We start from the raw sequence: 24,006 nt of genomic DNA, 5'->3' as shown, positions 1-24,006 counted from the left end.
TGCACTGTACCAGAGTTAGCTTATAGCTAATTTTCATCTGCAGTCCCTTCGGTAGGTCACAATTAAAACATATAACAGCACAATAACAAACAGTACAAAGCAAAAAAAACACACAGGACACATAATACAAAGTACAAAGCTACACACAATAGCACATCACATACACCCACAATGTCACACAATTTTAAGGTGAAGAAACTTTAAAACTTTCCACAAAAAAGCACTACATAAGCTTTGAGAGGAACCTGGACTCATCAAATATGGCTGAACTTTGAGTAAAGAGATTTCCTTCACTGCCTGGACTGACTGATGGCACATTATTTGATGTCTGGTTATCCTTATCCTTCAAAGGCATTGTTCTTCCTGCTTCTATTTTCAGCCACAAATGTGCAAAATTGCAAAGTAACAGATTTAAACTGAAGGCACTAGCCTGGCATTTATTTAAAAAAAAACAAAACAACAATAGATCCATGTGGCACATGTGTTTTTTGAAAGGTCGGACCATAGTCTGTATATAAAGATTATTATTAGATGAAAGATTATTAGAGGGTCAGAATTTAGTAATTGAGACCATAATGACTTAAAAAAACGATTGCCAAGGAGGGAAATTGAATTCATAAAATGTAACAAAAGTACAACATCGTCTGCATTTTCCAACACATTAGATTGTGAGCACAGACTGTCGCAGTGTTTCACACCACTGTGTTCTTTCTCTCTCTGTTCCAGCCCAGACAGCATCGCTACCTGTTGGTACATCCTGCTCTCTGGGTCGGTCTTTGTCAAGGAGCACATGTACCTGGCAAGGTGCTGGTATGTACAAATCAGCAACACAAGCACGCAAACTCACACACTCACTCACACACACACACATAGAAGAAGAGAGAACGATATCATGGCGGGGTGAGACAAGGAGGTAGAAGGTGAGATTTGTCTGACATTACACATGACGCTACCTTATCTCGCCACCTTGTCAGACTGAGTGTGTATGCGTATTTGTGTGTTTCCGTCTGTGTGCGTGTTCAGCTGTAACACGAAAATGGAGACGGCGTGTCACAGAGCTGTAAAGTATGAAAAGACTGTCAGGTTGTACTGACATGAGTAAGAACGGTGAATACTTGCACATAAAAAAAAAAACCACCCACACCTGTATGTTACACTTGTGTGAAATATGTTGAGCTACACAGAAAAGATTTTTAGTTTCACATGAAGTCTCATTCAGTCACCTTCAGCAGGGTTGACTCAAAATGAGGCAATACCTCTTCCTGTTGGAAGCATTGGCTAAGACTTGAATAAGTGATTTAGCATTGATTAAATATTATGACATGTTTAAAATTATATATGTAGCAAGGTTTACATGGTAGTCAAACAGGACATTTTTCAAAAATGTTAAACAAATGAAACCCAAGGATGGAGCTATAGCACACAGCCGGTTAACTTCGCAACTTCCTGGAGTCTTTGCCTTCATTGTCTCATTTTGAAGGGTGTACTTTGTGGCATTGGGTTGCATTATACTAAAATGTGTCTGTAATATCTTGTCCATAATGGGCAAGCAGGCAATATCTATAGAAATTTGGCAGCTACATGACTTGAATGCAGAGTCAGCTTTCAGAAACCGTAAAAGGAAAGCTTGCAGATTTGGGATGATTGATATGAAGACTTAGACCAGCATCACATGTCAGTCAAGAATCTTTGTCCTTTCATTGGTTGGTCAGGGAAGAGCTCAGAGTTCTGGGTGGAGATCCATTGGGAACAAGTGATCTGATTAACTCAGATTATAAGACATTTTCGGGCACTGCTCCTCCCCCCCCTCCGATCAGCCAGACTGCCAAAAACTGATTAAACCGACATGCTGCACCTGTTTAAACACTGGAATTAATTGTAATAGGGAAAACTGTAATGTAAATTGCTTGAGGTCGGCCCTCGGCTCCATGTTTACCTTCCCTTCGTTGTTGTAGTTGGATTGAAACAGAAGCAACACATGCCAGAAACGGAAAGGAGGGGGGCCAGGTACCGTCAGTCCATTTATTTCTAGTTCAAAAAAAATTCTGACCTTTTGAACTGAAAGCTTCGCCGACTAAAGGGTGTTGGCCTCAAATTGAGAATGATTGCAGAAGTATGGTCTTACACACATTCATCCATTCACATTAACAGAGTTCCTACCAGGAATTCCTAGAAAAGGAAGCAGCTTTGTAAGTTTTATCCCATAGAGGAAAAGTCAGTTTAATAAATTCTTAGGGAATGTCAGGAAAAATTATGGACCACTTTACAGGAATATACTGCATGAATACGGTGCATTTGCTGGATGCAAGATGTCTCCTACTTTACCGAAAGGTCCGCTCTGTGTATGCGCACCGGAGGATTTAAGTTACCACTTCTCACTTGTGTCAGTTGCATATTAGACCACGATTGGCTTCCGAACTAGTTGTGATGTCACAAATCATGCTCGTAGGGCACATGCCTTAAAAAGATTTCCGATGAGCACGGAAAAACTTTCCCCCGTTCAGCAGCTGAATGTGAAAACAGCCTTCTAGTGTCAAACTCTGCACGTACATAATTCTGCACAGTGAAGTTCAAACATCCAACTGTAGGAACAAGAAGAAAAACACATTTTTTTGAGTGCAGGGGCACTTTAAGATGCTGGATGCTCCTCTTGAACTGTCAGTTACTGATAACAGTAAATGAAACCTTAAAGGATAGCTCCACAATTTTGCAAGTTTGTCCTAAAACAATACGTTTTTCCTGCTGTAATCATTCCTCCTGTTCATACTGACCATTAGGAGATCCATTCGTAATGCTCTTTCAATGTAAGTGAAGGGGGACAAAATCTACAGTCCTCTCTCTGTACAAAAATGTATTTCAAGGTTTATTTGAAGCTAATATGAAGCTTCAGCTGTTTAAATTAGTCAATATCTTTTAAAGTTACTGTCTTTTTAGTGCCAAGTTCCCTCTTTTTGTTATGAACCTTTTTATTGCAGCTGAACAGGAAAACACTGTCGAAACACACATTTTTGCTCAAAATGAGTGCTGTAGATTTTGCCCCAACATCAGTTACATTGTAAGCGTGTTTGGAGGGGATCTTCTAATGGTGAGTATGAACAGGAGGAACGATTACAGCGAGCAAAACCTGTTTGAATCTTCATACGGGCACCTGACTGTCGTTTTAAGACAGACTTGAAAAATTGTGAACCTATCCTTTTAAAGCAACAGTTGATGCTGTCGCAGTGTTTACGCAGCGAAGACCGGCTTTGTAGAGATTATATGTTGAAAGAACAGAGAGGTCAAATTAGCCAGAGTGACGACGTGAAGGCAGTTTTTCCAACAACAACAACAACGCAAAGCACCAACTGACCAACTGTAGCAGAAAAAAAGGAGTTGGCTAAGTATCAATAACCTCAGGGCAGTTAGCTCTCTGTGTGTATGTGTGTGTGTGTGTGTGTGTGTGTGTGTGTGTGTGTGTGTGTGTGTGTTCATTCCAGTGTGGTTCAGTTGATAACAGAGTAAAGGGCGGGGTGGGGGAAGGTAGCTGCCAAAGGACTGGAGGGTGTGTATGTGTGTTGGAGTACTAGTAGCAGCAGGGGGTCTTGGAAAGGGTCACGGAGGGAGCTAATAGTGGGGAGTGGTGTATGCGTGTGTGTGTGTGTGTGTGTGTGTGTGTGTGTATGTGTGTGTGTGTGTGTGTGTGTGTGTGTGTGTGTGTGTGTGCGGGGAATGCGGAACCCCTGGCAGAACAGTGGCTGGCCATGTGTTCCTGAGCAGCCTGCCTGCCTGGAGCCCAGAAGCACATCCAGGCAGGAAATGAGCAGGCTACACACACAAATGCAGACACACACACACTCACACACACATACACACACCTCCCTGGAGCCAGCGGACAGACAGACAGAACAGAACAGAGTAGAGCGGGAGGGAACACACACACTCCTCCCTCAGTTAAAGACAAACTAAAAGCTTGACAGTCGTCTACTTCTGCTTTCTGAGGAAACTTTTCCCTTGTTCACACTCTGGAGTATAAAACAAACACACTTGGATCTATACCTGGATTTTAACTTTTCCTCCCCCTCATTGTGGATAATATGCTGGATTTTACTACACTGACAAGGAATCCAAAGAAGTGGACCCCTAAAATTCCCGTTCCTGGTTAGTGATCCTAAAGTTTTTACGTCTCTTTCGCACTCATTCTCATGTTTTAGTTTACTGGCCGCTGCCTGGAACATAACAGCAATTGCGGGCTAATTCACTTGAGATTTTTCAAAACTCCCTCTCTCATTCTCCGTGCATTCTTCTACCCAGCGTGCTCCATTTCCTGCTTGCCATCATCGTCTAACCAACTGCATAGCCAGGAATTCCCCATGGCGCTGTGGCAGGATAGCTTACCACCGCTGGGCCCCACAGCTCTGAAAAACACGCCGCTAACCCCTGTGTGTTGTCGTTCTTTATCTACACTGATTATCTTAAAGAGAAGCAGACTTCTCTTTAAAATCCCAAAAAAGAAAAAGGGAGCTAAAGGCTCTAGGTTGAAATGTTTGTGTCGGCAAATGTTTTATTTTATGGTTGTTGAGAAGTTATTAATGATTTAGTGTGGAGTCAAACAGTTAAATAATCCAGATTTCAATGCAAACTCACAATGTTAGGACACATTATGTGCTAGACCAAACTATATATGTGTCCTCAATGATATTAAGGATACTGGAAGAAGGATTTCCCACATATTAGTGCATTTACCATGAATTTGTTTGAATCTTTTTTCTTCCTCTAAGCTCCACGAGTAAATCACGCTGCTCTCCGTTCATCTGTTTTTCAGGGAACTTACTGTGCTTCAGGAAAGATTACAAGAATGCAATACATTTACATTTAGTCAAGTGTGAACGGTCATCTCTGTCTAAGCTATGAAGAAACTTGAACTCACTGCATTTGGAGTTTTTGCAGCAGCTGTCTGTTTTTCTCTGAAACGCTGAAGTTTGAATTAGCCCCTGAACTGATCACACTGTTGTTTTGGCAAATGAATCGTAATGTTTCTGAATGACCCACTAAGTCATTCCTTGAAGTGTGTCTGGCAGTTTTTGTGTTTATATGTGTGTGTGTGTGTGTGTGTGTGTGTGTGTGTGTGTGCTGGTGGTCCGTCTATAGTGTTGACTGCTGGCCACCCCTCCAGTCTTCTTTACTGTGTATGAGTCACAGTGGTTAGTATTACTGAGAAGAACAGCCAGGAGAAATGAGAAGTAGAATATTGTACGTTTTTTTGCGTGTGTGTGTGTCTGTGTGTCTGTCTGTCTGTGTCAGACTGCGGTCTGCGGTTTCCTTACTTTGCTGTTGGTCATAACCATGGAAACATGGTTGCTAAACGGGCCTGGATCTCTGTTTGCATTAGATTTTTGACTGAAATTCTCTGAAACTTTCTATCGACTCAGATTACATTCTCAAAGATTGCTGTCTAGGCACTGTGCAGCGTAGCGTAGCTCTTCAGTTTGAAAGCGATGCTCTCGCTGTTGCCAAAAACAATCCTTTTCAAAAAAAGTTTAGCGCGAGCAGACAGTTAGTTCATTTTTGGCACGTTTTTTCAGAGAACAAAGTAGTTGGTCATGAAACTTTTCCACGGGTTTGCTGGTGATTCCTAGTCGTGGCAGATCTTTAACAAGTAACATTCATACAAAAACAAACATGATGTTGCAAATGTATATCATAAATTTTGAAAGTGATTATTTTCCACCTTTTAGTCTCTAATAGGGCCGCAACTAATGATTATTCTCATTATCGATTAATCTGCATCATCTGCATTATTTCATTATTGATTTTCTCCACTCCACTAATTGGTTGAAGTGTCAGAAATAGGTGAAACATGTCACGAGTCAAAGGTGGCATTTTCAAATATATTATTTTGTCCGACCAACAGTCGCAGACCCAAAGATATCCGGTTTCCTATCGTGTATGATAAAGAAAACCATTAAATAACCACTTTTAAGAAGCTAAAACCTGCAACTTTTTGGCATTTTTGCTTAAAAAATATTAATCGATTAACAAAATGGTAGCCGTTTAATTTTCTAGTGATTGACACATTGATTAATCAACTAAATCATTGCAGCTCTTGTCTCTTAATACCTTAACTGGGAGGCTCCACGCTGACCAGAGATCAAAGGTTTGTCTTCACCTGTCGGTTAAAGCTCTCTCTGCTGTGGCCTTACAAATCCAAAGCCTGTTTTAATATTTATATAAACTATTCTGATTTTTTCTCTTGATATTTTCAAGACATTTGCCTTTATTAATATCACAGTTGTGTACTTTTGCTCACATCGCTGGTTTTTCCAGGCTTTTGACACCAGCTCAGGGTGTTTGTGTGTGTGTGTGTTCGTGTGTGGCATTAGTTTCTGTGCCGGCTGTCATGGTTTATTGCCCAGGGCGCTGCAGCTGTCACTGGACCAGGGCTGAACCTGTTCCCCCCCTCTGCCAATGACTTGTTTCTCCAGGAAAAAGAGGGGAGAGAGATCATCACCTGCTGAAATCCAGCACAGGCACAGCTTCAGTGCTGTGGGAAGAGCAGTGAAGGACGTGACTTATAGGATAATTAAATTTGAGTGAAGTCGTAGCAGAGGGGTCGTAGACATAATTGTCTCAGTGACTTGAAATTACCTTTTTAGATGAATCTCTTTAGGTTGGACATAGTGATGCCAAAGTAGTCAAGTGTGAACCACTAAGGGGGTCGACAAATCTTGAATTAGTTTCTGTCATAACAAAGTTTGACTGTTTGGCAGATAAGGCAAACTAAGAGTTTGGTTGAAGTGTCTGATGTTGGTAATTTGGTGTATTTTGCTCCGATTAATTCATCTGACACCACCTGAGTTGTTTGATATTGATTGTCATCATCGATCCGATATGTTAAGGATATCTGAACATACTGTAGCTATGTTGTGAAAATTCAGACTCATATTCTTTATTTCTGCACAAGAAAACGTGTTTAACAAGTTCACAAACCTCTAATCTAAGGCTGCAACTAACGATTATTTTTTGATAGATTATTTTTTCGATTAGTCGATAAATCTAACAATTTTTGTTTTTTTTTTGATTATTCTATCGATTATTCCGATTAGCCAATTAATCCATTGGTTAACTTACCAATAAATACTAACCACAACCTGTACCATTCATCTTTCAACTTTTTATTCAAGCATTTCGACATTAAAAGTATTTTTTTTTTTAACTAATAAAAATTTCTCAACATAAAAAAATAAAGTCAGTGACATGTTTCAACTTGAAATTTATGAATGAAGGAACCATTTCAAACTTAAACTTTTACCTAATGATACTATTCATCACAAAGTTAAGATTCATAGAGTGAAGGCCTAATTATTTACTGTATTCTGCCATTAATTACAGTAGATAGTGTTGAGTATGATTTACTTCAATGGCTAATGCCAGCTGTAATCAGAAATGCATTTGTATTATTCATCTGCAAAAGTTTGCTTACACCAACTCACAGCATAACGTTAATGGAAATCTACTTTGTTTAGTTTTGTAGGTATACATGCACATAAACAAACTGCTCACAACTTGCAAATGTGCTGGAAAGCGGCGTTGCAATACGAGCCGTTAGCATCTGCTCCAGGGAGTCCTCGTTGAGTTCTAGTCTGAAACACAACAGATAAGGACGCAACAACGTCTCCCAGGCACTGACTACCAACCAACAATCACACAAAACTCACTGTAATCGTCCAAATACTTACGCTGCTGTCTCATCGTTTTGAGGTCAGAGAGCCCCAGGATGTTTTCTTTTGAGATGCTCGTACATAGCGGTCGTGCTGCTGCTGTGGTAGGCAGTTTCAGTTTTACATAGAGTGCAGAGCACCGTTTTATTAAGTCTCTGTTTAAAGATATCCCACACTTTTGACAATCGGGTTTGGGCTTTTTTTGGATAAAGTATCATTTTCAACATGCTCAGGAGTGGGAGCTGCCATAATTATGGATGAACATAAACATTGCCACGCAAATCGACGCATTTACGTAATTGACATAACTGATTATGTCGCGTGTCGTTCCAGCCCCGCTCTAATCACAGTTCTGTTTGTCAGACTGAAGATTTGGCCACAGCGTGGTTTCGAGTTTGTTGTATTTCCTCTGTGAGACACAGATTCACACCACCTGAAAACAGAGCGGTGTCAGCTCTGCAGTTCATTCGGGGCAACAATTATTTAGAGTCAGAGTTGACTCTAGTTTGTTGATTCTTCTATTTTTGTGGGAAAGCAGTAGGTCAGAGGAAGTAAACGTGGGAAGCTGCACAGAGGTATACTTTAGTTTTTTGTCTACTTGCATCCAAAATTCACACACCCACACACACACAAACTCACACATAAGCCTCTTTCACACATAGTTCCCGGTAAATTACTGGAATAACCTTTCAGACGCCGCTAGTGATTTTCACTATTCACACATGCAGCTACGTTCAGGAACATCGCCGTTTTGCACCTTTTCCACACATGCCATGTCAATCCCAGAATAGATGGGGCAAGGAACAGTCCAGCAGATGGCGGTAACGCAACACTTATGGATGCCAACCGCCATAAAACTCAACAGAAGAAGAAGAAGATGGAGGGGGGGGGGGGGCAAGGCTGGATGTACATGTACACGGCAGAAAACATCTCTTATGCGCGGACTGAGAGGAGCTTCCTTACTTCTGAATCTGTCCAGTTTCCAGCCATTCATGGGAAAAAAGAGCTTATTTGAAAATAACTCGCATTGCTTGTTAGTTATAACAAGCAATGCGAGTTATAAATTAAGTCATAAATTCAAATATGTCATCAGCAGAGTCTTGTGATTGGTTCGCTCGCCCCACAGGAAAGCGTCTTTCGTTAGATGAACGTAGCCCTTTACGTGCTCGTCCCCGCAATGTTACCGCTTTCATTCACACCACAGCCATACCAGCATTTTCCCTGAAATGTTGCTAGGTCTTGAGGTGGGAAAATCGGCGGTACATATTTCCCTGAATATCGATCCCTGCTCCAATTCACACATGACACATGACATGATTTCATGGATAGACTGCTATATACATACAGTATGCATAAAAGTCTGCAGATTGTAGCTCTCCTCCTGGTCCTTTATCATTGACAAACTGCATTTCTGCTTTGTTTGTCTCACACAACCTGTCCCACCAACCTACACACACACACACATACACACACAAAACACACAAACAGTGAAGAGACAGGCTTGGCAGGCTTGGCAGGCTTTGTGCGGCGCTGACAGGGACCATGCGTCTCGCCTCAGTGGAGTGTGGAGAGATCTGTCAAGAGTCGGGCTGACCTCCAGGCTAAGGGCTTTGAGAGAACTCTGAGCCCAGCAGACTGCATTCCTCCCTGGGAACTCTTAAAACCATGCCTGGGTGTTCATGTTTTGATGGGAGCTGTTACATAGATAGCCTCTGAATTTTTGTTGCATTTATTTATTCACTAGGTTTTGGTTGGCAGCACTATGTGCTTTTTAAAAAATAGTTTTTCTGATTAAACCCATTCAGGATATTTCAAGTAAAGGTATTTTGCAAGTAAGTAGCTGGCGGACGTGGTGTTCTAGCCCATGTGTTGGCAAGCATCTTCCACACTGAAGTGTCATTGACAGATGACAGAAAACCCCTCGCAGCTCTAGGAATGCTTTCTGCAGCTGACACTGACCTCTGACCTCAATGTAGGGAAGTGAGCAAAAGCAGAATTTCCCGGCAGTAATGTAGCAAGTGGCTTATTGATGCAGATACAAAAATACACACATGTTGAAGGTACAAAATATTGGGGCCACAGTTTAAAAATCCCTCTCACACCACTGTGCTTCTTTCTCCGTCAAGGCTGTAAGGGCTATTAAAGGGTATAAAGGGATGATGCTTTTCACTGTCCTTGGATTCACCTGACCAGCGGACTTTATGAAAAGAATAAGTGTGTAATATTTTGTACATACAGTGAATGATTTAGTTTCTTATAGAAAATCTAATATAATTTCTTGAGCCTTAGTTGTGTTGCCAAAAAGCAGTAGGGCTGGATCAGCAGGGATGGATGCTCTAAGGTGAACCTGTGAACATGTGGATGCACAATGTGTCTGAGTGTGTGTGTGTGTGTGTGTGTGTGTGTGTGTGTGTGGCAGCAAAGTGTCAAATAAATCCAGTCACAGCTAATTTGGCCCTCGTTCAGCTGCAATGAGATACGGTCGTAGTTGTCTCCAACGGCTGTGGATAAAACTCCTCCGTGTGACTCACCAAAGCTTTAATGTCTGCGCCGGTGTGAAACTGATTAAGGATGTGATGAGATTAAAGTTTGCCTTTTTTATTTTTTTTTTATTTTTTTGAGAAAGGGCCAACAGTAGGAAGAGAGAAAGGAATGATGAAAGGGAATGCAGAATGAGATGAGGGAAGAGAGAGGAAGAAAAACAGCAAAGCAGAAGAGAAAATGCAGAGAAGTAAAGTGGACCGGATGTGGAAAAGGAAGCAAAAGGAGAACAACAGGAAAGAAAAGATGAATAAATGAAAGTGAACGGGGTGAGTGGGAGAGACCGAGGTAGAAAGGCATCAACAGAGACACAGAAAATGGAGGAGAAGTGGAGCAATAAAAATAGCCTCAAGAGAAGGAGAGAAATGAAAGAAGAGCAAAAAAATAAAAAATAAAAATTAGAAACTAGAGGGAATGAGGGACAGACCGTGTGAGAGACGGTGTGAGAACGTAATCAGAGAGGAGATGTGAGAGTGAAAGTTGGCTGTCTCCCAGCTCAGCACGCTTCCATAATTAAAACCAGCCGATCCCCCTGGTTCTTAAACAACGCTGAGTCGCCACTTTCGCATGCCAAAGGGAGCGAGACATGTTCACAGCCCAGTCTGTTCTCAGGGAATCCTGCACACAGTGATTGAGCCGTTCAGGCGGGGTGTCTCTTACGCTCTTACACACGCTTGCGCAGTACATGGGAAACACAAGAGACATGCTTAATTAACGTATGCATAAACACAGACGCTGACCGTGGGAGGGGAATTTTCAGAGACGGCTGAAAATTGCCGACATACATAAGCGCGCAGAGGCACATGCCGAGACTGTGACAACATTAAATCCACTGAATGATCCAGATTAGTATCGATCAGAAAAAACGTCTAGCAAACATGTTTAGCAATTTCTCTCGGTGACAATGGAGTTAAGACATTGAGTTCATATTTTAAGACGTGTTAGATGTGGTGCAATGATGTGTTGTGACACATGCAGTAAACTGGAAATCTTTGGGTTTTAGACTGTTGTCGGACAAAACAAGCAATTTGAAAAACATCACCTTGACCAAATTGTAACGGACTAGAGCTGCAACTAAAGATTGTTTTCATTATCTATTGATTAGTCAATTAGACATTCGGTCTATAAAATATCAGAAAACGTTGAAAAATGTCTATCACTGTTTCTCAAAGCCCAAGATGCAACCTGAAATGTCTTGTTTTGTTCCAAATCGATTGTCAAAACAGTAATTTTCTGTCAATCGACTAATCAATGAGTCAACTAATCTTTGCAACTTTGTAATGGACGTTTCATGAGCTGTCGTCAGATTCTGACTCATATGTTGCTAAATCCTGGTTGCCTGAAGTATATGTGATGAGACTTTATAAAAAGAGAAGCAGAAATCTATCATGTTAGAGTTCATTCTTTGGCAGAAAATAGAGGGATCAAGTAGGATTCAATTACTCCTGGTGAGAGGAAGATTGAGAAAAGACGTTTTCAGAGCCTTTAAAGTCAAACACTTTTTTGTGTTTTGACTTTTAATGTTAATACATTGCTATAAATCAAAAAATCTATTTAAAAATTCTAGCCAAAACGTTTTGTTTCTGTATTTTTATTACCCGGAGCTGTGATGAAAAAGACATACAGAGACATTTTTTTACCATCATGTCACCAAACACGTCCTCAGAGTGAACTAAGATGTCATGCAGAATATCCATGTGACGACAAAAGAGCAGACCGACCCGGACGGTCTCACCACGGCATCAGCTGCTCTCCGACAGCCAGCAGCCCAGCAGACTGGGGCTGAACCTGCGAGGCCTGCAAACAAAGACTCACATTGTGCAAAAACATCATGTTTACTGGTAACACGGTTTGATCCTGATCTTGGCCAGTTCAAAACGGTCCTCGTGAATGAGGCAGCTGGTTATTTTAGAAGGCCAATGTGCTAATTACACTAAACACTAACAGATGGTACGTACGGAAGAAAAGTCCGTCACATCTGGTGAGATTTTCATCATTTGCCTTTCTCATCTGTGGCAACACAAAAGAGCCTTTATTGATAGCTTAATTACACAAAACACATTGATTCTATGAAACTCAAACAAGCCTCCTCTATTATGTTATCATATGTTAAGGCGGCATATTGTGCCAAAGATAGTTCCTTGATTGGCTGCACATGACTGGTTCTTTTTATATTTGTATGTAGCATGTTTACATTTGTTTTTGTTGGTGTTTATTCTTGTTTTGGACCTCTCTTGAGAAGCATAATTCCAATTTTAAGTATCATAAACCTCTTCACTCAGGTATGAAGACTGAAACTCTTGTGGTCCGTTTGTATCTGTTGATTTGAATGATGAATTTTAATGTAAATGACCAACATTTTTTTTGTGTGTGTCCAAAATATCTTGCTGGTTGATTAAGCTGGTTAAGCACTGACCATGTTTCTAATCTCTGTGGACTATATACAGATATGTCGATGTGTCAGCCGCAAAGGCTTATTGATCTACTCAAATCACTCCCCTTTTTTTCAGCGGTTAGACCTTCACCACAAACTGTTGGTTCAGCTGTATTACTCTAATACACACAGAGCCACGTCAGAGGACTGTTTTGTCTTTGTTTGTTGTGTTTCTCTTATTGACAAGAGTGTATCTCACATGTCGGAAAGGTTTTAGAAGGATAAGAGTGCAATAAATCATTAAAAAACTGGTTTGAAAATGTCATAAGATATTGGAGGCATTACTTTTATGAAAGTATTAGTAGCAGTTTGACTGAAAATTAAAGCTGCATCAATGTATAAGGAATTCTGTCTCTTTAATAGTTAATGTGCCAAATATTTTGTATAAGAGTTACTGCTGTTTGTTGACAGGTAGACAGATATTAGTACACAGTACACAGTGTTACTTCTCACATCGTGTAAAAACTAAACACTTTTGGTATCGTTTTACATTTAATCCCAGTTCTTCTCTTTGATTTGGGAAATTACTGTGATTCATATAATGCTGGTGTTCACATGTGCGTGGGTGGATGTGATTGACTGCATCTGTCCTGTGAACATTGTCTTTTCTTTGCCTTGGGTTTGTTTCTGTTGTAACACTTGTGCGCGTGTGCTCTCTCCGCAGTTTTGGAAAGCAGCTGGGGGGCAGACGAGGCTGTGAATGCATCACTTTGGAGCCGTCAGAAATGATTGTGGTGAGTAGAGTCTCTCTCTCTCTCTCTCTCTCTCTCTCTCTCTCTGTCTTTGTCTCTTCACCTCCCACCTCCTTTTTATCCTCCCACCTCTCCCATCTTTGCCCTTTGATTTAATTCCTGTTTTTCCATCTTTATTTGATCTCTCCGTCATCCTTTTTTCCCCTCTGTACTCCTCTCTTGTTTGTCCCTTTTTCACCCTTTTCTTTCATCTCTCTCCCTTTTTCCTGTCTGTCTCCACCATCTCTGTCCTTCCCTGCTGTACCCCCGGTATGTAATGTATCTTTGTCCTCAAATTCAAATTCAAGTGATCTTCATTAGCAGGATGTGAATTAATCGCCAAAGCATTTGCCATTTAAAAAAAACAAAACAAACAAATATTGTTGCAGTATTCAAGCCCAGGAACATTTTTGGGGAATAGAAAGATGATCAACATCAGATGGAAACTCCCCAAGTTTCATGTCTGTCTCTGAGGTGTCACCTGTCAAGTAAAAAAAATCCCCTAAAAAAATCAAAAACACAGGTCCCCAGCAGAGATTCTTGCATTATAAGTTGTTTGTAGCCTAAATGTTGCTAATCTAAGTTCCTTCAAGTCTGGTCATAGCTGTCTTTTAGAATTAGTCAGCCCTAAAACTGTTTAGTAAGTCCCATTTAACCCGCCGGAGTTTCTGATGGCTTGTGTAACGAGTTTTTCTGTCACAGATGAAATAAATTCCTGACGAGTGAAAAACAGTCGAAAGTGTCTGCCATCGCCTTTTTATCGCATAAATGGACCGAATCATCTGTCACATCCGTCAAAGAATGTCATGATGACAGTCTGAAAAATATTAACAGCCAGATAAAATCATTCTGACCGCCTCTAAGAGCCTGACAGGACAGTATGTGAGTATGTGACTGATAGAAGAGCTACACAAAGTTACATTAATGCTTTAATGGAAGTATTTCATATTTCTTTTTATGTGAGAAAAAGCTTGAAACGTGATCTTCTTCTTGGAGTTATAGTATGTCCAGGACTAGTCTGAAAGATGTTTTGCATCTTCAAAAAGTCTTTTTTTTTTTTCCACAACCAGCTGTTTGAAAACTGCGGTGAATATCTTAAAGAATTCGTTCAGCTCAAGGTTATCACGCCTTCGTCTTTGCATATAAGTATGTAGTGTGTTTCTGTGCGTTTCCACAAGGTTGCAGTGCTTACAAAGTCTCTTTGTCTCCCTCTCCTTTCCCCCCCCCTAAATGTCCTTCCTGCTCGCCCACCTTCCCTCTCCTGAGTCTCCATGTCTGAGGGACTAGAGGGATCAGATAGGATGAGACAGGATAAGCAGTACAATTTTACACTGAAAGCAGCAGGTAGCACTAGTTTCACTAATGCTATTGAATAGGGAACTAAAAAATAGCACAGATTTGACCTTGTGGCTTATTGAACTGTGTTTTATCCTTGTCCTCCAACTGTGAGGTCAGAAAACTCTCAGATGTTGTAGTTTTTGTACAGAATTTTGTAAGAAACATCTCATCTTGGATTTCTGTTACTATGTTGGTACTGAATTACATAACTGTCATCACTGTAGCCATGATGAAACCTTATCTACCCTTACAGACAGACTGAGACTCGGATTAAGAGTGAAACAGAGGCAATAATGTGCAAGATTTTTCATGTAAATGAAAGTGAGTTATAGATAGATAGATGGACAGAGTGGAGTTTGGTTTAACTATAAAGCTGAGAGTTCTCCGTTAGACAGAGGTGATGTTATCGCTTTGGGCAGGAAAGATTTCCTGTATACGATCTTTGTGTTGTGTTGTGTCCAGTCTAGTTAGAGAAAGTGCTCCACTGTGTGTCCAGTAGGTGGTGGAGAGGGTGGTCAGGAGTATCCATAATGGATAACAGTTTGTTCAGTGTCTTCCTCTCCACCACGACTTCAAAGGTGTCTGGTTTTCAGCCAATTACAGAGCCGTCCCTCTCAATCAGATTATTAAGTCTGTTGGTGTCTTCGGCTCCAGTGATGCTCCCCCAGCTACAGTTTTACTTCTCTTTATTGCTGATTACTGTAACATAATAATCATTTAACTAGTTTCACTCTGAAAGCTTTTATATTCGGTGCTTCAGGCAGTTTTTACAAGGAAAAATCCCCTGGTGTGCAGGAAGTCATGTTTCCTCTACAGCTGAAGAGAACAAAGATGGTAATCTCTCGCTGAAGTTTGAAACCTTTTTTCTGCTCAAGTGATTGTATTAATTAGCTGTCATCAATCACTCAGCTTTAGCCGACACAATAAATAATGATGGCATATCAACAGTCAAAAAATGAATATCACATGCACACAGTTGGTCTGACTTTAATCAAAATGCTTTTTCAGTAAATTGCAGAACATTATCAGACAAAGTAAAGCAACTCACACGTAGCTCAGTCATACAGTATATAGAAAAACTGTAAATCAGAGCTTAACAGAACTCATAATTTGTGTTTATTGTGTTTGGTGTTTGTTTGGATTGTTGACAATAAAGAGAAAGAAAGAAAGACAGAGGGAGGGTCTGAATAAATTAGCAGTGATTGGTCTCTCGTAGGCTACAGATAAAAGACTGTGAGTGTTTGGAACAGAACCACAAACTAGGAAAAGGAGAAAGTAAATGAGTAAAATTCGCCTCTCATCAACTGATTCCCTTTGCGATCATGTAACAGTCCCCGGAAACAAAGAGCCGCAGCAACTAACACAGGAACTAAAAGTCCCTTTTGTGCATTGCATAACCAGCGCATCTAAAGGACCATGCGGAGTTACATAAATTAGATTGACAACAGAGCAGCGACAAAGCAACAACTGTGATTCAGAACCATCATGTTGTTGTTTGTAATTTACTGTCACTTGACTGTGATGTCTGAGAACTGTAGACCTTGGAAGGGAAACGTGCCAACGTAGAAAGAGACGGCTTACTCATATATCTCTCTATACCTCCTCTGCTCCTTTTTTACAATAAATGAGATGTCTTCTACATATCTTTGCTTAAACATTACAAGAAAATCCTTGAAGCAGCCTTGACGCATGTCAGTCATGCGTCAAGGCTGCTTCAAGGATTTTCTGGCGTTCAGGGCCGCAAATAATAATAGTTCAGGGACATCAGAACAAGAGCTTTTGGCACTTAATCCTAAACTACCCCATGTGGGTCCAGTAAGTTGCTGTTGCTACAGTAAAAGAGAGTGGTGGTACAGATGATCTTCCAGGTATGATTGTGTCATGTGTGAATGTGGAGTTAGCAGGAAAAGAGTCTACATGCTCAGTTGACTCCGTTGCCTGGGGGAACAAAGGATCAAATCAAATTTAATTTAAAAAAAAGAGTTTGTGTCTGAGGGAATAAAATTGGTTTGAATTAAATTTACCTGGGTTCGTATTAAACTGTCTCCTGTATGGTCCTGGGAGATTAGAAAAAGATGTTGGGTGATGTGGAGGGGGAAGGAGGAGAGGAGCACATCAGAGCCGCGTGAATAACATGAGGTGCCTTTCTGTGTCTACACATATGTACATGTCTGTTTTCATGTCTAAGCGGTCGCATTTTTGTCTGAGAACTAGGAAATTAGATTGTGTAGAGGCTATTGTTAATATCCAAGCATATCCTCATCTTGTCCACCTTGTTAATGGTCTGTAATGCTTATACCAGCAGTGGCACAGCGGAGCAGGGTGGGGCATTGGATCTGAACTCGTAGGAAGTAAACAAGAACAAGTACAATACACTAAAGCAGGGGCTGGCACACTATAAAGCCAAAGTACCGCTCGGCTGCCAGGCTAGCTTCTGCTGAACAAGTTTAACTACAGCTCCCACGAGGCTTTGACAGCGGCTTCTGTGTCTAAGACTGATGTGAGATGTTTTTGTTCGTAACTCTACAAATTAACAGTTGATTTATCTTGACCAATGAAAGAAAAGCTCTTTTACAGCCCATTTTCTAGTTTTTTGATGTAGTTATGTTGACATATATGTAGCATTTAGATTCATTATTAAACATAGAGATGGTTATTTTGTCGATAATTTAATGCCTGACAAAGGTTTGAACTGATTTCCTTCTTCAAAACATTATGTGTACAGGAGTCCAGCGCTTTTTCAACAGATTTTAGCTTCAAAAGCAGGTTGGACTTCTGTTGTCAAATGCAAATCTCAATCCTATTGTCATGCAAATCTCAGGTCAAGATATTAACATAGTCATGTTCATGTTCATGTTTCAAGCCTAAGGAGTTGTTTCACTGTGAATATCCATCTATTTAAGTGCTGCTTGTGTCTATATTAATAGTTGGCGCAAGTGGAGTGTTTCTGGGGAAAACCCTTGTGCTGCAAAGTAATTAATGCATGTCAAGTTTCAGGCAGCAGCAACTTGTTTTGCTATAGATCGGAGAAAATTGCTTGAATAGCTGAACAGACATAGAAAAATGTGTCATGTCATCTCCCAAATCCAAGAAAAAAAACGCACCGTAGTGGTTGACCTGAATGATTTCTGCACCTCAGCAGTGAGTGTCATCAATGACGCCTTTCCAACATGAAAAATAAGAATTTTTGGATAATCATTGTAACACTGGGGACTAAAAAATGACAAGAAAAACTGTCAGGAACACAATACACACTAACATGCACGCACACACACACACACACACACACTCCCAGATAAATGCATAAACACTGGAGCAGAGGGACTATGGTCGAGTCACACTGCATTGCAGCCAATCAGCTAATTAGGTCCATGGGAATAGTAGAGGTAGTGTAATCTGTGGCTGTCGTCATGACTCTGGTCACAGGAGTGACATTCACAGACTGACAGAGCGGGGGCGTGTTTTAGTGTGTGTGTGTGTGTGTGTGTGTGTGTGTGATGGGAACGGAGGGGAATGAAAAGAAGTAAGCAGTGGGAAGACGGGAATAAGGAATGGATGAATAGAGCAAAAAAAAGATAGCAGAAGGGGGTGATGCACACTGGTAGGTATGCCATCAGATAGACAGAGGAATGTAAACCAACAGATGAGTACATGAGAAGTTAGTCATACACACACACACACACACACACACACACACACACACACGCGTATTTAAATGGACAGAGGAAACAGGAAATACGGTCACATTATGGCCATGACCGTCAGTCAGAAAAAAAAGAAAGGCAAGAGCTCTCAATAGCTGACAGAACTGGTGGTCACGGGGTAGATGGGGGGTGGGGGGGGGGGGTTTCATTCTGTCTAGTAGCCAGAGAGGCACATACACAGTGAGACAGAGAGTTAGTTATATGGTCACAGGATTGACATGAAAGTACATCTGGTACATTTCTGACCTTCCCCCTCCCCGAATTTCCTCTGTATTATCTCCAAGCTGTTTGTCCCATGAGGCTCGTTAAAACAAGACTTTTTTTTTTTTTGGCCTTGAGAAGGGACACATTGATACCAATCCTAGCCCCCTTTTACAACTGTTATTTTGTATTTTATGGCTGAACTATCCATCATACAGTTGTTTCAGAGTCCATTACAGTTCAGCTACCCACTCTACAGTAGGTAATCCGTATTGTAGTAGAACTGCCTCACGTGAGGTTGTTCCTCTGTCTGTTTCAACCTATAGCAGCTATTTGAATCCCATTTCAGCTGTGACAGAAAATCTTCTCCGTGATGGTTTATTTTAAAATAGTTTTCTGGTCAATTTGTAAGATCGCTCACACTCAAACAGCTGTGTGATGTTTGCTTTTGAGAATTATAATCCTAGTCTTTTCATGGGGTTTATTGTATACGTTACACGTGGGAATACAGGAAGGTGGACACAGGCATAACTTCAGTCTTGGCTCCTCTTCGACCTCCCTCTCAACACACACACACACACACACATACAAACACAGTAGTCCTATCTCCTCATAACTCTTTGTGGCGGATCATGGGTCTGTGTATTGAAGACTTCTGTGCATACGCATGACTGACCTGAGGTCTGGGGGGAAAAACACAGTGGCCACTTACAAAAACAGTCAGTTGAGTATTTACAGCATGACACAGTCTTACTGACTCTGTCATACCATGTGCGTTATGACACTGTAAGTTTAAAAGGGGGAAGTTGAAAGACTGATGAAATATCCTTCCTAACCATTTTAACGTTTTCTTTGATACTGTGGCCTTATCATTTTACACCTAGCCCATAATGTTTTTTATACTTTTGTAACAGTCCTTTATAAGAATGATAATAACTTTATTTATAATTTTACTGGCTCCAAAGTCAAGAAGGCATTCATAACACACACTGTTTTGGATAATTGGTAAATGTATTGTGGGTTTGTGAGGTAGCATAGTGAAGATGTGTAAGCCAGACAGAAAGAAAAGTGGCAAGAAGATGCAGTTTTAAAAATGTTCAAACATAAGCATATGTATTCAGTTAATTTTGCTCTGACCTGACAAACAGAAAACATAGGGCACATCTGTTATAAGGAGTTATCCGATCAATATACTGGATACAGGCAAAGATGGAGCGTACTGCTGAAACAAGGCTCTGACAGCTAGCGACAAACTCACAATAAACCTGTTATGACAGTCAAGTAAGAATGGTGGACCCCCGACTGATATGTGATTTGATAGATAAATGGACAGACAAAAAAAAAAAAAAAAGTAATGTCTTAATCAATAGAATCACACAGGACAGTTTAATTAACATGTTTTGGTTAGTAAACAACACAAAGAAGAAGCATAACAGAAGAAAGGGTAGAGTGTGAATGTTTTGAGTGTTTTTAACAAAAAAACAAAATTTAAAATATCAATCATGAAACATTCAGCTATAAAAAAAAAATGAATAAAAGAAGAGTTGAAGCAAAATGAAAAATAAGTAGCAAAATCACCTCACACAAATACACACAAAAAAGTTATTAAGTGAAAAAAAGTACACAAAAAGAAACACTTAAGCTCAGAAAAGTCAGTAAAAACTTATTTTAAATAACAGTTTGAATGACAAGGCAAAGTTTTATTTATTTTTATTTATTTTTAAGTACTGTCATTAGTGACATAATGAGGCTGTTGACTTAATTAACATTATGCAACGGAGAAAGAAAACAAATTCCTCCATCAACAACAGACCAGCTCAAAAAGATTACAGGGAATGAATTGTATGGCCGGAATCTGTGTGTCCTGCTGTTTTTTTTTTTCTTTTTTTTCTGCCAGGCGAGGATATTTGTGTATTTACGGTTTCCTGGAGGAAACTGTGCGCTCAGTGTATGCTCTGTGCGCTTGTTAGACAGCCAGAGAGAACAAGCAAGCATGTGAGTAAGTCTGAGTATGCAACGTGTGGAGCAGCTGAACTCTTCGGCCCTCAGAAGAAGACAACTTTCCAAATCTGTGATAAAAAGAGAGACAACCCTCGTTTTTCTGTCCTCCGTTAGCGATCTTTTTGTTTGTTCATTGTTAATTTGCTTCTTTTTCCTTTCTTTTGTTCTGGATGCTTGCCCCAGAGGATGTAAATGTTGCAGGATCCCTCAGGATTTTGGAACGTTTTAAAAAATTTGGACGCAACACTTCTATTCATCTTTTGAACAGAAGTGTTTCCCTGCTGGGTTTTTTTTTTTTTTTTTTTCCCTCCCCTCTTGTGGTATTTCCTGCTTTTATGTGTTGTTCTGATCCTGTCCTCGCGTCCGGATGAGTGTGCTCCGCTGGCACCGGCTCTCTGCGCTCTGGAAGAACTGGATGTTCAACCAGGAGCCAGCAGAAGAGCAGGGCCAAATCTCAGAATCTCCAAAACATGAAGAGGAGCCACGGAAAAAGGAGGAGAACACGTTTAAGGATAACAACTCCGACTGTCAGAACTCAGCAGAACTAAAGAGCCAAAACTTGGATTACAAGAACCAGAAATCAGAAATTAAGACACAGAACTTGGAGCTTACAAATTGGAATTCTGAACCTAAGACCCAAAAATCTGAAATACTAAAACGTCGCTGCTCTGAGCCATACTCTAAGGTCTCCAGCAGTGAGGATCAGTTTTGCAGCTGCCCCCACATGCCTGAAGGTTGCCGGTGTAAGTCCCCTAAAAGCTGCTATTCTGAGGAGGGTGTCGACTGTTTATTGCAGGTGGATAACGGCAGCGAGGGGGACGACAGCTTCCTGCAGAGAGAGGGATCCCAGCGGAGGTCCAGACGGCGCTTTAGGAGGGTCAACCCCAGGGGAGAGCGGGAACTCATCACAGACGGCCAAGAGCCCGCCAGCTACAACACGGTAGGAGTAACATCACTACTAGGAACAGAAGCTAATGCTAGCTGTGTTTTATTATTTACTTGTTGAATGCAGTTGTCAGAGGTATTGTTGTTGTTGTGTATTGTTGCATCTTAGATTGATGTAAAACCATAACTAAACACAATTACACTTTATGCTTCTTAACATTTGATCTCTTTCACTAAACATGCATAGATGGATAGATTCTGTATCTTTAGATAATAGCAGGCTGTTTTCAGAGGGATTCATCATAATAGACTGTTGGTAGAAAGATTTTCTAAAGTGTCCTCAGTCTAAAGCATCTACTTGTCAAATCTTGCTATTCTCTCTGTAATACTTAACGTCAGTCCACATGTGCACAGATCTATAGAGTCTCATCAGCGGTTTACTCGTTCTCTCGACTCAAGAAGATGATGTAAGATTTAAAAGGACCGGTGGACAACAAAAGCTGGTAGAAAATGCTTTGTGACAATTTATATTTACAGCACAGCGAGGGTGCATTCTTGTCGAGAGTGCTCACAGAGAAGAGAAAAGCCCTAAACATTATAATGTAACCTATATTTTATATCCAATAAACAGGGGATTTGTCTAGTAGGGATAAGTAAACTGGGTCCCTTTTAAAGGCCGTTTGACAGGCAGGATTGTTGAGGTTTGTGTAAGTTAAGTATTGAAACTCATGAGCATGTGTGAGTGTCCTTTTTGAATGAGGTTGAGTTTTTTCCCTCTCTCTCTGATAGGATCACCGGGGGCCAGCCGTGTGTCAGTTACAGTTTCTACTAATCACCAGTTACCACGCTTTGTCACACACACAGTCACAAAGGCGCGCACACACACACACACACACACACACACAGGCACACAAACTTCAGTGCTTAACTCACACACACACACACACTCACTTTCCCCGCTCACTCAAACTCCCTGGGGCATTACAAAGGAGCTTAATGGAGAGCTTAAAGTGTCCTCTGCCGACCCTACCTGCCTCCCTATTCTCTTGGTGATTGTCCCACTTTTTTAAATTACATTTCTAGCCTTCAGCGTCGCCGAATCCCACCACATTCTTTTCTGTGACTGCATTTATTATGTAAAGGACAACCACTCGGATGTGCTAACGCAGCACTACTCGCAAGACAAAAAAAACAAGCGGAACGGTGCGAATGTCCTGGAAATACAGAGGATTACATTAGTCTTGAATTAAATTAGAGCAAGATCGGGGGGGCAAGGATGAGCTGGGGACACATTTAGCAAAAAGAAAAACGTCAGTTACACAAGATCATCGTGCTATGACGTGTATGATACTCTGGTTATTGTTAAGTGACTGACATGCTCACTTTTCGTTTCTTAAATGAGAATATAGATTTGAAGTATATGACATGCTGGGCTGGACCTGTTTCATTCTCACCACACACAGACATACAGAGTTTGCATACTGTCCCGTTATAACTCTATTTTGTTTGTTTCTCTTCCCTTTTCATGTTTCTGCTGATGTCTTCAGGATTATGTCAACAACCAGGTAGGAGAAAATACAAAAATGAAACATTCCCATTCAATTTATGTCTGTCTCAGCTTCATCCCTTTTTTTTTTCTTTGAGCATTTCCACATCTGTCAGGATATTTCAGTTGATGTGTCTGGCATACGTGTGTGCGTGAATGTGTGTGTATGTGAGTCACTCCCGATTGAGGCACTTGTTGTTTAGAAACAGGCAGTGTTGGGAAAAGAGGGTCATTTCAAGGCAGCCACACATGCACAATCTGCTGTCTGCTGACATTGTGGGTGGCAGATAGGAAGGGGGGGGGCTAACTGTGGAATAAACAGATGCGTGTTGGAAACAACAACTGACTGGTTAACAAATGGTGGACGAAGCGTTTTTTTTGTTTTGACATTTAAACCTGCCGGGACAGACGTTTCAGACAACTTGAATGTGTCATTTCCAGGATCTCCCTCAGATTTGGGTCAGATTAACATAAAGAGATCATATTCTGGTAAAGTGGAAATTAAAGTTATTTGATTTGTGAGACACCAGAACCACTATCTCTCACCATCACATGCACTCTTGGTAGATAGATGACAGTACCACCAGTCGATTTCTTTGCACCTTCCAAATTTAGTAACCAGTTTTTTGATGTGGCAACCATGCAGCAATGAAATAGCCTTGTTGTAAAACGTGTGACTTTTACGTTGGTAACATCGTGACGAGGATCATTCTTTGACCGGGTGTCTGAATATTAGCAACCAGAAATGTATCCCTACAAAAATCAAACACTTGAAATTGCTCAAATCATCAAATAAGAATTCAAATTTTGCGGACTTTGAATTTTCAAGTAAAGTGTTGTGGCTGTTGGGATGGAATTCTCTAGGAGGTCATTGATCGATTTATCATTTGAACAGTTAAAGACCTGTTCCCTCTCTCTGTAATTAATA

At 40.7% G+C, this 24,006-nt stretch overlaps 1 protein-coding gene across 3 annotated transcripts in view; it reads left to right on the top strand.

Annotated features, from left to right (window-relative positions):
- The window catches only part of rapgef6 (Rap guanine nucleotide exchange factor (GEF) 6), a 158,657-nt gene that overhangs the window by 42,167 nt on the left and 92,484 nt on the right, over positions 1–24,006 (top strand). For 2 of the 3 annotated variants that reach the window (XM_042431614.1, XM_042431613.1), the window contains exons 1-2: positions 20,633–21,587; positions 23,080–23,097. In XM_042431614.1, coding sequence (XP_042287548.1) covers positions 21,015–21,587; positions 23,080–23,097 — 591 coding nt within the window. In that variant the 5' untranslated portion in view covers positions 20,633–21,014. Of the gene's footprint in view, positions 1–726; positions 811–13,336; positions 13,407–20,632; positions 21,588–23,079; positions 23,098–24,006 lie in introns of those variants that run through there. The other variant, XM_042431615.1, reaches the window with a different exon arrangement.

Source organism: Thunnus maccoyii, chromosome 13 (genome assembly GCF_910596095.1).
Source record: "Thunnus maccoyii chromosome 13, fThuMac1.1, whole genome shotgun sequence".
Classification (NCBI taxonomy): domain Eukaryota; kingdom Metazoa; phylum Chordata; class Actinopteri; order Scombriformes; family Scombridae; genus Thunnus; species Thunnus maccoyii.
The sequence above is the reverse complement of the archived record's forward strand: the minus strand, read 5'-3'. Positions and strand labels throughout refer to the sequence as shown.